At 49.5% G+C, this 13700-nt stretch overlaps 1 protein-coding gene across 2 annotated transcripts in view; it reads left to right on the forward strand.

Annotated features, from left to right (window-relative positions):
* The window catches only part of LRPPRC (leucine rich pentatricopeptide repeat containing), a 171564-nt gene that overhangs the window by 120130 nt on the left and 37734 nt on the right, over positions 1–13700 (forward strand). For both annotated transcript variants that reach the window (XM_085890292.1, XM_085890290.1), the window contains exon 32: positions 11007–11211. In XM_085890292.1, the coding sequence (XP_085746418.1) occupies positions 11007–11211 (205 nt within the window). The remainder of the gene's footprint in view (positions 1–11006; positions 11212–13700) is intronic.

Genomic DNA, 13700 nt, shown 5'->3' on the forward strand with positions numbered 1-13700 from the left:
CTGTTCGCCGAACCTCCTAAATGGTTGAACTGAGCCTAATTGTACGATTAATGGGGTTCACACAATACCAACAGAAACCCTTTAAATCTGTTAACAAGTCTCTCTGGTTCTTCTGCCCCATTGGCTCTTCTGGTCACTTTCTTCTCATAGCCTGTATCTCACTGGCTATTGTAAGGGAGCTACCTCAATGACGCAGGACAAAGCTGTTTACATCGGCCAACTGGCAAAGACTTCAATCTGCCCTCTCATAAAAGATTGTGCCACCATCTTCACAGCACCTGATATTGATTCCACCCTGGAAATGTGTTCGTAAATGTACACTTTGCACCAGCTTATCCCATCCCATATGCGGTATTTCCATCCACCCTGGAGACCCTGACACACTGAATCATGTTGGGAGGGGGTTTCAGTCGAGCTGCTTGCTTTCTCGACTTGGAAAGCTAACTTGAATGAGGGTAACTTTCATTCATTGCGTAACCCCCACAACTTAGTGCCCATCCGCAGCTATGTCAGAAAATACCATCTTCCAGATCTCAAGGCTGAATTCACCAACCATTCTCCTTTCTCCAAGTCATGGTGGTGCCTTGTCAAGCCTGTCTCTGGTGCATTCTCCTCTATCCCGTCGCTCACCTTAAACGGGAGTCATGCAGATTCTGCTCGCAATAAAGCATGATGCCAAAGCTCTCTTTTTGCCTCCAAATCTTGTGTACTCTGCCCATCGTGTTCTGTCCCCATCTTACCGCATCCATCCATCCATTTGGACCATGCTCTGTGCAGAGCGTTGGTGCTGCCAAAGCAATCTCTTTGGCTATTGGGCACAATCCTGGACAGGTCGCCACTCTGACACAGGATACCAGCAAGCCGGTACTCATTTTGCTGACAATGGAAGGATGACAGGCAGAGTCAACTGCACCTGGTATTAATTCAACAGCCGCGTTGGATTTGATTCCAAGCCCACCACCCTAACCATAAAGCCAATACCAGGCATATCTTACCTGTTGCTGAAGGTAATATACATATCTTACCATATCTTACCAACATAACCCCTTTCTTCTGGAATCTGTGTCCTCACCCGAGAAAGTAGAGAAAGTACTTTCTGGCCTTGACCCTGCTTCAGCAACAGGCCAGAATAGTATCAGTGCCCAGGTTCTCAAATCCTGCTCTGTCATTCCTGCATCCCCACTATCTGCTCCATTCAGTCTCTCCTCCTTTGGCCACTTTCTTTGTGCATGAAAGTCAGAAAACATCACTCCACATGAAGGGTGCCAAAAGAGACCCTATCTACGACAGGTCGGTGGATTTGCTTCCAATTGATTACAAGCAAAGTCATGGAATTCCTTCCAATATCAAATCTTTCCTCTTTTCAAAGTCTGAGACAGAATCCAAACTGATAGTCAGGGACCAGTCACTCAACTCTGGACAAGCTTCTGCTCCTCTCTCAGTGACGGTTAGATGCCCTCGATGGCTGTCAGGACTGTCTCCCCAGACTTATCTCGGGCATTTGACACAGTCTGTCATCCTGATTTGCTTGACAAGCTCTCTGCCTGTGGTGTAAAAAGCTACCTTCATCCTTGGATTTCTGACTTCCTCCACTCAATGCCTACTCCACACCCGAGTGATGCTTCAAAGGGGATTGATTAGAGTTAAACATTGCACATTTACCAATGAAACACTGTCCAATTATAGAGATAATGCGGTGCTATCGAAACACTTTGCCGATGGTGGTGGTACTGCTAATCTGAACACACACACAAAGCATTATCTGACTGATGATTTAAAGTACTTCTTCACCTGGGCCATTTTAATTTATACAAGGGTGTATTGAAAAGTAATCCCTCCTGTTATTTTTCTCCAAAACAAGTAAAGATATTCAAATGAAACAGACATGCACAGATACTAACATCAGTCTTTATTTTATCACATTACATATCTGTTTCTCAATATAATCACCTCTGCGGTTCACACATTTATACCAACTTTCAAGTAGCTTTGCGATTCCCATCACCAGTCGGCCATCCCAACTCCCAACTCCCATTGCCAGTCGGCCATCCCAACTCCCAATCCCATCGTCGGTCAGCCATCCCAACTCCTCACCCCATCGCCAGTCGGCCATCCCAACTCCCAATCCCATCGCCAGTCGGCCATCCAAACTTCCAACTCCCACCACCGGTCGGCCATCCCAACTCCCACCACCAGTCGGCCATCCCAACTCCCAACTCCTAATCCCATCGCCAGTCAGCCATCCCAACTCCCAATCCCATCGCCAGTCGGCCATCCCAACTCCCAACTCCCATCGCCAGTCGGCCATCCCAACTCCCACCGCCAGTCGGCCATCCCAACTCCCAACTCCTAATCCCATCGCCAGTCAGCCATCCCAACTCCCAATCCCATCGCCAGTCGGCCATCCCAACTCCCATCACCCAACTCCCAACTCCCATCGCCAGTCGGCCATCCCAACTCCCAACTCCCAACTCCCAACTCCCATCGCCAGTCGGCCATCCCAACTCCCAACTCCCATCGCCAGTCGGCCATCCCAACTCCCAACTCCCATCGCCAGTCGGCCATCCCAACTCCCAACTCCCATCGCCAGTCGGCCATCCCAACTCCCAACTCCCATCGCCAGTCGGCCATCCCAGCTCCCAACTCCCAACTCCAGTCGGCCATCCCAGCTCCCAACTCCCAACTCCCATCGCCAGTCGGCCATCCCAACTCCCAACTCCCAACTCCCATCGCCAGTCGGCCATCCCAACTCCCAACTCCCATCGCCAGTCGGCCATCCCAACTCCCAACTCCCATCGCCAGTCGGCCATCCCAACTCCCAACTCCCATCGCCAGTCAGCCATCCCAACTCCCAACTCCCATCGCCAGTCGGCCATCCCAACTCCCAATCCCATCGCCAGTCGGCCATCCCAACTCCCAATCCCATCGCCAGTCAGCCATCCCAACTCCCATCGCCAGTCGGCCATCCCAATTCCCAAACTCCCGAATCCCACCGCCAGTCGGCCATCACAACTCCCAACTCCCATGCCAGTCGGCCATCCCAACCCACATCTCCCACCGCCAATCGGCCATCCCAACTCGCAACTCCCACCGCCAGCCAGTCGTCCCATCTCAGAACTCCCATCACCAGTCGGCCATCCCAACTCATAACTCCCATCTCCCTTCGCCAGTCGGCACTCCCAACTCCCATCGCCAGTCGGCCATCCCAACTCCCAACTCCCAACTCCCATCGCCAGTCGGCCATCCCAACTCTCAACTCCCATCGCCAGTCGGCCATCCCAACTCCCAACTCCCAACTCCCATCGCCAGTCGGCCATCCCAACTCCCATCGCCAGTCGGCCATCCCAACTCCCAACTCCCAACTCCCATCGCCAGTCGGCCATCCCAACTCCCAACTCCCAACTCCCATCGCCAGTCGGCCATCCCAACTCCCAACTCCCAACTCCCAACTCCCATCGCCAGTCGGCCATCCCAACTCCCAACTCCCAAGTCCCAACTCCCATCGCCAGTCGGCCATCCCAACTCCCAACTCCCATCGCCAGTCGGCCATCCCAACTCCCAACTCCCAACTCCCAACTCCCATCGCCAGTCGGCCATCCCAACTCCCAACTCCCATCGCCAGTCGGCCATCCCAGCTCCCAACTCCCATCGCCAGTCGGCCATCCCAACTCCCAACTCCCATCACCAGTCAGCTATCCCAACTCCCAACTCCCATCGCCAGTCGGCCATCCCAACTCCCAATCCCATCGCCAGTCGGCCATTCCAACTCATAACTCCCATCTCCCTTCGCCAGTCGGCACTCCCAACTCCCATCGCCAGTCGGCCATCCCAACTCCCAACTCCCAACTACAATTGCCGGTCAGTCATCCCAACTCCCAACTCCCATCGCCAATCGGCCATCCCAACTCCCATCGCCAGCACTTCATATTTCACCACACTGATAGCATTGTGCTGCCCTCTGCCATCTTGGCCAATGTTGCATTAAGACAAATCGGAATCAACTTGTACCCATCTACAGCAAAAACTATTGTGCGGACTCTGCTCTCACTTAATCATGGGAGTTAATTGTGGAAATCGTAGTGACCTGGGGCAATTGATTGGGTGAGAGCTGATTGGTTCTGACTTGGGTTCTTCTCTATGAGAATCCCAATGCTACGCTGTTGCTGATGACTCACCAATAAGTGATGAAAACGGTCTGGTGGATGAGGAGGTGTGTAACATTGGCATTCTCACGTATGTGCTCCTTGTGAATGTGTTCAGCTGTTGAGGAACTCGGGTTGGGTTTGAAACGCTGACGTGCTTACCTTGGTTGCTTTTCTTGGTTGTTTTATCGCCAGTCGGCCATCCCAACTCCTCCTTTTTATCCGCGTTCTTTAGCTTGCTTTCTTTACCTCATTCAGGGGTGAGAGGGGGGTAAGTTCCGGTTTTCCCCTTCCGGTTCCGGTTTTAGAGCAGCGAGAGGTCTCCTTTGGGGCTCCCTGTTGACGTTCTCAAAGCTAAGTTTCCGGTTGTTATTTGTCCCGTTTTAACTGTTTAATTTTCTCACCTACATGTTACTGTGTGTTGCTAGTTCGGTTTTGTTTCAAAAATCGTGCTATTTTGTGAGTATTTTTGTCGACGTTCTTACCTGGTGCTTGAGGCCTAGGCCTAGGCTTGAGGCCTACCGGTTCCACTCGGTGTTCGATCGTTTTTTTTTTTTGTTTGTTTGTTTTTTCTCCCCATTACCTTCAATTTCTATCCTCCCCATTACCTTCAATTTTGATCCTCCCCACTTTCCAAACATCCCCCATTCTCCCAACTAATCTCTTTCTTATCTCAAAAAAAAAAAAAAAAAAAAATACCCTACAACAACACGCTCACCTTCTCCCGATTCTGCTTCTTCTTCTTCCTCTTAACTTCCTCCTCGTCTTCTTCCTCGATTTATTTATTTATTTATTTTTTTTATTTTTATTTTTTTTACACTTCCATGACCTAATCTGTTGAACTCTCTCATATATTAATATTAACAACAAAAAAAAAAATATATATATATATATATATATATATATATATATATATATATATATATATATATATATATATTGTTGCGGATTCGCGCCCGCCGGCGTGCTGACGGCCACGTAACTCGAATCGCGGCACGTCGCCCACCGGACGGACAATCCAGTCGTGACCCTCTCGGACTAACGCCGGGAACCAGTCACGGGTGGACCTTTCGGTCTCACCGCGATCGAGCCAATCGGCCCCCGCGTGGGATAGGGTTGCTCGCCAAATTCGACCGACCTAAGTACCCACACGGAGGGAAGACCGGGCGATCGCACCTCGCCGCAGGTCGACTTCGGACACGGGCCACTTAAGCGACCCGTTCCGTACTATCGGGATAACCGAGCGGTGTTATTCGTCGGCCTCGACGGTTCGATTAATTATCGGGCATCTTAGCCCAGGACCAACCCTTTACGTGAAGCAAGATGGGGATTCAATGAAAGAAATGACGAAGCGAAGCGGGAAAACAGTTCAACATAAAGCACATTTATTCGCGATGAACGGAAAGCACACATATACAATTCCACCAAAAGCACATAGAAAAGAAGACAAAAAGCAAATGCGACAATGCAGATCTAATACCGACTACGCGAGCACACGGCAACACTTATACAATTTTACTTCACAGACGGCGCCGACAACACATATTCAAAACCAAGAAAAAGAACACCCTCAAGGATGAGGCGGGCCTGGGGCCGAGACCGGGTCGGGCCTACCCGTCTGATGATGAGGCGCGAAGTGGCGATGGTGCCCCAACTCCGCGGGCCTCGCGGACAGTGTCTGGCAGGGGGTGGGAAGGGGGCCCCCTTTTGTCGCACTATCTCAGCGCGGGGGGAAACAGGAGGGGGTTGCTGATGCTCGGGGAAAGGAGGATTTTTATTCTGTCTCGGGTCCCGCGACGAGCGTCTCCACCTCGACCAGGTCACGCCGTCGGCCTCTCGCCTTCAGCTCCCGGCACCGACGCGAGCACCCCCTCGTCCGTCTTCGCCGCCGCCGCCACCTCTCCACAGCTCCGCCGACAACTCGTTCCAACGCACAGCTCGTTCCAACGCGCAACTTCCTTCCAGCTCCACCGACGACTCTCTTGAACTCCGAACTCACTCTTTCCAACGCACACCCTTTTCTGACGAACGCAGCCGCTTATATAAGCCCCGTGGCTTCGCCTTTGACCTTTCACCTCGCTCCCCATTGGCCCGAGAAAAAGTGGGCGTGAATGCTTTTTGATCCATGAATTTGCATATAGCGACCGCCCTCCAACGCCCTGGAGGCGGGGCCAAATCGCCCCTCGCTCACCGATTGGACGGAACAAAAGTGGGCGTGAGTCGTTTTTGATCCGTTTTTCTGCGGAAAGTCCGTGGTTTTGTACACGCTGTTCGGTGCGCGCCCTGCACGAGTCCAATACCGGTACCCACAAGCGGCGCAAGAACGGTGGGGATGCGACGCTTGCGAGGTGTGACGGTAAAGGTCGTGGCTGTTGTGGTGAAGCGGCGTTGTGGTGGGTGGTTGATGTTGTGACGACTGTTGAGACGTGGTTGGTGGTGGTAATAATGGCGGTTGGTCCAAAATAAAGATAGTAAAAGAAAAACGGCTATCCTGAAGAGTCGCAGCACGCATGAATGACATTTTTTCCCTCTAGACAACGGGTTTGGGCCTAACTACACATATACTTACCGAGATATCTCACCTAAGGGACCTGAATGGTGGTTTGTGAATTTGGTCAACCACAACAATATATATATACCCAACAACAACAACAACACGCTCACCTTCTCCCGATTCTGCTTCTTCTTCCTCTTAACCTCCTCCTCGTCTTCTTCTTCGATTTTTTTTTTTTTTTTTTTTTTTTTTTTTTACACTTCCATGACCTAATCTGTTGACCTCTCTCATACATTATTTTTAACTACAAAAACGATCTTATAAAGCTTCATCTACCTCTCTCACACATGTGGTACTCTTTACTGTTTCACAATGCACTACTCTTCTGCTATTTTAACAGACTGCTCTCATTTCGACCTCTCCTTCATTCCTTGCCTAAAAAATCCAACTATTACAGCGCTTCTTCTCTCCATGCTCTGAATTCGCCTTCATTGCATCCATCAAGAATTGTGTTAAATCGCATCTCTGACCTAAAACTTTTAAAAACCACAGTTTGCCATGGATGCTCGCTTTCCATCAAACATTCTTTTTTTCCTACTTCAGTGCCAACTCACCCCCCTCACCCCTCACTCTCACTCTCAAAGCAACCATCCCACTCTTCTCCCTCCAAGCCCCCCTCTCACCTCTCTCAAAAATCCCCCCCTCACCTTTCTCCCACCTTTCATCCCCTCACTCTTTCCTTCTCTAAGTTTCCCCCCCTCTCATCCACCAACCTGCCTCCCTCCACTGCCCTCTCACCTCCATCTCTTCACTCCACCTCCTCAAATCCTCAACTGCCTTCTTCCTTGTCTCTTGTCCCCCTCTCCCCCAGCACCACAGAGCCTTTTCTCCTCCTCATTCGGCCCCCTCCCCTCGCTATTCTGCAATACCCCACACTCCTTCAGCAACCCTCCTTACCTGCCCCCCTCATCCCTTGTCCTACCCTCCCCCTCCCCCTCCACCTCTTGCAACCAAAGCCTCCTCCCCTTCCTCTTCATTAAAAGTGTGGACCTCAAATATCCGGGGCCTTCGCTCAAACCTTTCAGATCTTTCCATACAGGTTGCCACTGACAAACCGGACATTATCTGCCTAACAGAAACTTTCCTCTCCCAAGACGTGTCTGACTCCCAAGTATCTCTCCCTGGCTACTCCCTCTTACGGTATGACAGACCTGAGCCTCGTCCTGGTGGAGGTGTTGCTCTCTTCATCAAAGACTCTATTCCTCACTCTCCATGCACTGCTCTCACTCCCCCACACCCCCAGGAATCCCTCTGGTTTCGGCTTCCCCTCCACTCCCACCTCATGTTTATATGTGTACTGTACCGTCCACCGAACAGTGATGACTCCATCTACACCTCACTATCCGAAAACATGGACCATCTTCTATCTTCTCATCCAAACTCTCTCTTCCTCTTATGTGGTGACTTCAATTGTCATCACGCCAGTTGGCTCGGTGTGGGTACCTCTCTCACCTGCCATGGCACCTCAGCAAAAGCTTTCTGCGACTCATTGGGACTGACTCAATCGGTCAACTTCCCGACCCGGATCCCAACCAATGGTACTCCATCTCTTCTGGATCTGATTTTGACAAATTTCCCTGACAATATCTGCTGCTCTTCCTTCGCTCCAATTGGTTCTTCTGACCACGTCCTTGTCAAAGTGGACATCTCTCTGGCTGTTATCAGAGAACCACCTCACCGCCGTCGAATCTGGCATTTCACTCAAGCCGACTGGCAGGGTCTCCGAGCAGCCATCAAACTGACAGACTGGTCTCCTATCACTACTTTCTCAAACATCAACTCATCCTGGGAATTCTTTCAAAGAAACTTGCTCTCCCTCATGCACAGATTTATCCCCTCTCGTGTTCAGTTGTCTTACCCTTCCTCCCGCCCTTGGTTTACTGAAGCTTGTGGCGAGGCAGTTGTCCTGAAACAACTTGCCTTTGCCTCATGGAAAGCAAACCCAACTGAGGGCAATCTCAGTTCTTTCCACAAAGCTCGGAACAAGTGTGTATCTACCCTCAGGAGAGCCAGAAAACAACATCTTTCTCATCTCAAGTCTGAACTCTCAAACCTCTCTCCCTCCTCAAAATCCTGGTGGCGTTTAATCAAATCTGTTTCTGGTGTATGTTCCCCTCCATCCCCTCCCTTACCTCAAATGGCCGCACTGCTGATTCCACATGTGATAAAGCTGAATGTCTAAACTCGGTGTTTGCAGCTAAATCTTGTGTCCTAAACCCATCACTATCTCTACCCACTTTACCCAGTCGCACCCAACTGTCCCTGGACTCTGTATCCTTTTCTCCTGACAAGGTGGAGAGCTTGCTTTCAAACCTCGAGTCAGATTCTGCAACCGGTCCAGACGGCATCAGCCCACGTGTCCTCAAAGCCTGCTCTTCTGCTCTTGCTCACCCACTCTATGTTCTATTCACCCTCTCATTTGCCCAAGGTCATCTGCCATCTGCTTGGAAATCTGCTAACATCACTGCCCTGCATAAAAAAGGTGCAAAAACAGATCCCTGTAACTACAGACCAATCAGCCTTCTCCCAATCATCAGCAAGGTGATGGAATCCATCATCGCCTCAGATATGAAATCCTTCCTCTTCTCCAATGGCTTGATTTCCAATCATCAATTTGGTTTCAGACCAGGTCACTCTACCCTGGATATGCTGCTTCTGCTCTCCCATCAATGGATGGAGGTCCTCAATGCCAGACAGGAAATCCGAGCCGTATCCCTGGACATATCACGTGCTTTTGACACAGTCTGGCACCCTGCCCTACTCACCAAACTCTCTTCCCATGGTATTCAAGGCCATCTCCACTCATGGCTCGCAGACTTCCTCTCCTGTCGCAGTCAACGTGTGGCCCTAAATGGAGTTCTTTCATCCCCTCTTCCTGTGCAGGCTGGAGTTCCTCAAGGTAGCGTTCTGGGCCCTGTTCTTTTTCTGGTTTTCATCAATGATCTCTCGGACTCTCTGGAAAATCCTCTATTTCTCTTTGCCGACGACTCCACCCTCTGCCGTACCATCTGTCATCCCTCAGACCGGCAAGCAGCAGCTTCTTCGCTCACTGCAGATCTGGATAAAATCACAATCTGGTCCAACACGTGGAACATGTCTTTCAATCCAGACAAATCTCACACTCTCACTATGTCTCTTCGAAAGGACCGTTTACAAAACCCCCCCCATCCACTTTCTCAACAATCCTCTGGAAGAAGTCTTTTCTTTCAAGCTTCTCGGTCTCACTATCTGCCATGACCTTTCCTGGGAAAGTCACATTTCCAACCTCGCCTCAAAAGCCAGTCGCCGACTGGGAATCCTCCGTCGTGCTAAGTCCTTCCTCGGCCCTCTTGAGCTCCTGACCACTTACAAAGCTTTTGTCCGTAGCCTGATGGAGTACTGCTCTCCCCTCTGGGCTGGTGCTCCTGCCTCCCACCTTTCTCGGCTTCACGCTGTCGAAACCAGGGCATTTAAGATCATCGGCATCTCCCGCAATGAAGCTGAGTCTTTGGGCCTCTCACTCAATCACCGCAGGTTGGTCGGTGGTCTTTCTGTCTTCTACCGACTCCTCTCCAGCCTTGCCCCCCTGCTCTCTCTGCGATTTGTCCCCACCACATTTCCACAGGGCGCTCAAGGTCCGCCAACAACCCCTTCTGGTAAAACTACCAAAATCACGAATCACTGCTCATCTTCACTCTTTCATTCCTCTTTTTCCCGCCTTTGGAATAAACTTCCTCACTCTATTCTTTCCCATTCTTCCCTCCAGGCTTTCAAAACAGCTGTTCACCACCACCTCTTATCTTCCCCCATCCAAATCCTCGATCTTTTCTATCCCCGATAATCCACCCAAGCCCACTTCCTTCATTTCTCCTGCTTTCCTTCCTGAAAGTCCCTGAAATGTCCATCTTCTCTTCGCCATGTTCCCCGTCCCATCCCCATCCCTCTCCCTTCCACAGTTCACCTAATGTGTCTGTTCCCCACTGTTTTGTCCCTTCCACTCCCGCCCCTCTTGTCTCATGCCTCCTTGCTGTGAGTTGTGTGTTAGCTCTCATACGAGCCTCGACCAAGGTATACAAAAAAAAAAAAGTGGGGGGGGGGGTTACAATGGTTGTTTTTTATGTTATTTAAAATCAGAGTGTAGTGCTCGCAAGACTACTGGTTTTGATTGCACATTAACTTGTACAGTTTTGTTGTTATGTTTACTTGGCTGTATTTGATTTAAAATGTGGTTTGACATGAGAGTAGCCACATTCGATGAGATCTGTTGAAACGTTCATCATCTTCACCAACACAGTACTTGAAAGCACTAAAAACACCATCGGTGTGCACAGAGACCATTGAGCTGTTCAAGTACATGAGGAAGCAAGGACAATTCCCAAATGTTTTCGCATTGCGGCCGTGCATGAAGGCCCTGGCTCGTGCGGGTCGCCTTGAAGATGTGGACCTTTTTTGTAAAGAACATGCAGCTCTGGAAGCGCCCTCACAGATCCCTCCACATTTTTTTGTGCAGTGCCAGATCTTGGCACTGATCGCTCGGTGAGTTTATCGTTTCGTAAAGGTGTGGTGCTTTTGGTTGCAGGTGAACAGGCACACTTTTTAGGTAGCTTTGAGCATCTCAAGGCAGATGTTGTCATTTATTTCATGGCACATAGCAAGCATATGAGGTGTCATTTTTTTTTTGTCTCCTCCCAACCCCCCCCCACCCCTTCCCCTTCCTCCTCCCACCTTCTCCCATCCACCCCTCCCCCTTCCACCCTCTTCAAGCTCCTCCCCTTCCTCTCCCTCCTCATATGATACCCCTCCCTTGCCTCCACCACACTTTATAACAGCTTGGTTTCACTGATGATAATATTGAGAGGGGGAGCGAGGAGGGGTGGAGAAGCGAGGGGGGGGAGGGGACATGGCAGAGTGAGGAGGAGTGGGGGAGAACAACCCCTCAACACACATCACGTTACACTCGGAGAGGGAGGGGGCGTGAGTCAGAGAGAGGATGGGGGAGATTTGGGGAAAATGGGAAGGGAGGGTTGGGGAAAGGTGAGGATGAAGCGAGGAGGGTGGGCGATGAAGGGGGGAGAGTGACGCCTCACCATTTGTTGCTATACACTCCGGGATGGAGGGGAGGGGGAAGTGGGGAGCGGAAGGGACTGTTCCGGATTTGCGTTTGGTAGGGGTACTTGAGGAGAAAGGAGGGGTTCAACTTGCATTTGGTAGGGGGACTTGGGAAGTGGGGAAGTGGTAGGTGGGGGGGGGGAAGGGAGCTGGGATGGTCCCCTCTGCCAGCAATAGTACAGGACTAAACAAAATGGAGTACATGAAAAGAGCACGTTCCAGCAGGATAACTATACCACTCGTTGCTTTCAAACAGCACCTACCATTTATAAAGTGATTATAACTCGGGCTACTATTAAGTGACTCGAACTGTGCCTGCCAGCCTGTATACCCGCTCTGGAACTGGAACTGGAACTGGAACTCTCCGATGCGAGGATTACATTTAAAACTTATCAGATTTAACGAAGACAATGAAACATGTTTATATGCTTTATCAACTTAACGTTGTCTTGAATGTCAATTTGTAATTTTATTTTCAAAAATGACAACCGCTGGGATGAGTAAGTCATTTGCACTGCTGGCGACTGTATCACAATGGCTTACACACATCAGTTGATGAGTAATGGCTGGCTTTGCATACATCGCTGATCGCTGATCTTCATACAAACAAATCGCTATATACATCAGAAATCGCAGAGATTCGTAGGTATGAAACTATATCAAACAGAAACCGTTTCGACATGTTCCAAGACGAGGCATTTTTGATTCTCCCAAAATATAATGGCAGAATAATACTCGTGATGGATGAATACGGACTGACCAACGATAATCCTGTTTTTGTTTTTTCATGATGAGAGATGAGTAAATTATCTTTAAAAGGGGTGTTTAAATTAACCCAAACACCAATTTTTCAGCCATGCACTCCCTTGGAGTTCCCTTAGGCCTAAGTCACATTTGCTCAATGGCGAGGATACGGCGGCCGTACGCCCTCTGAATTGACAGAAACCTGCGGTGGCCTCAGGGTGGCCCTACGCCGTTTGGCTATCTTTTACAGGCCGTATGGGTCGCCGTGGAATTATAACGCGGAGTTATAACTTTTTTCATTTCTACGTTCGCCGTAGTAATTCGACAAACCGAAAAAAAAAATAAAACTGGTAAAATAAAAAATAAAAAAAACCTTGCCAAAAGGTGACCACGTGTGACTTCTTTAAGGTCACACTGAGGTGAACAGAGCTGCTATCCACCAAGAGCGACTCGTTGAGGAATATCTGCCGACGAGAGATTCCGATGAGAATCGTTCTACAGAGTAACCATGAAAAATATGCTTTTGCCTCATAATGTCACCAAATGACGTCATAATGTCTCAAGCTTGACATATCTAGAAAGCACTCATCGAGGTGTTCAATTTGAGGTACTACACGATATGGTTCCTAAAACTTGAAAATTTGACATTGGGGTCAAATATGTTTGACCTGAGGTGCTAACCATGAAGGTCAAGGCCAATCGCCACCAAAAATTAATCATCTGAGCGCCAGACCATGAGCTATATTCCCATGAAGTTTGAAGACGATCCGATCAAAATTACTCAAAAAATAAGGGTTTCGTAGACTCCCTTGATTTGCAACAAAGTGACCTTGACCTTTGTCCTTGACCTTCAAAATTTTATGCGCTGAAAGGGACCTCTATAGCCCTCTGATATGCGAAGTTACAAAAATTTCCAATGATAACTGTGCTCTGCAGAGTGATTTATACGTGATTACAGACCAAAAAAAAACATATGAAGGTCAAGGCCAATCGCCACCAAAAATTAATCAGCTGAGCGCCAGACCATGAACTATATCCCCATGACATTTGAAGACGATCCGATCAAAATTACTCAAAAAATAAGGGTTTCGTCGACTCCCCTGATTTGCGCCAAAGTGACCTTGACCTTTGACCTTGACCTTCAAAATTCTGTACACTGAAAGGGACCTCTA

Source organism: Eptatretus burgeri, chromosome 7, assembly GCF_056783735.1.
Source record: "Eptatretus burgeri isolate ZD-2024b chromosome 7, Ebu_testis_v1, whole genome shotgun sequence".
Taxonomy (NCBI): domain Eukaryota; kingdom Metazoa; phylum Chordata; class Myxini; order Myxiniformes; family Myxinidae; genus Eptatretus; species Eptatretus burgeri.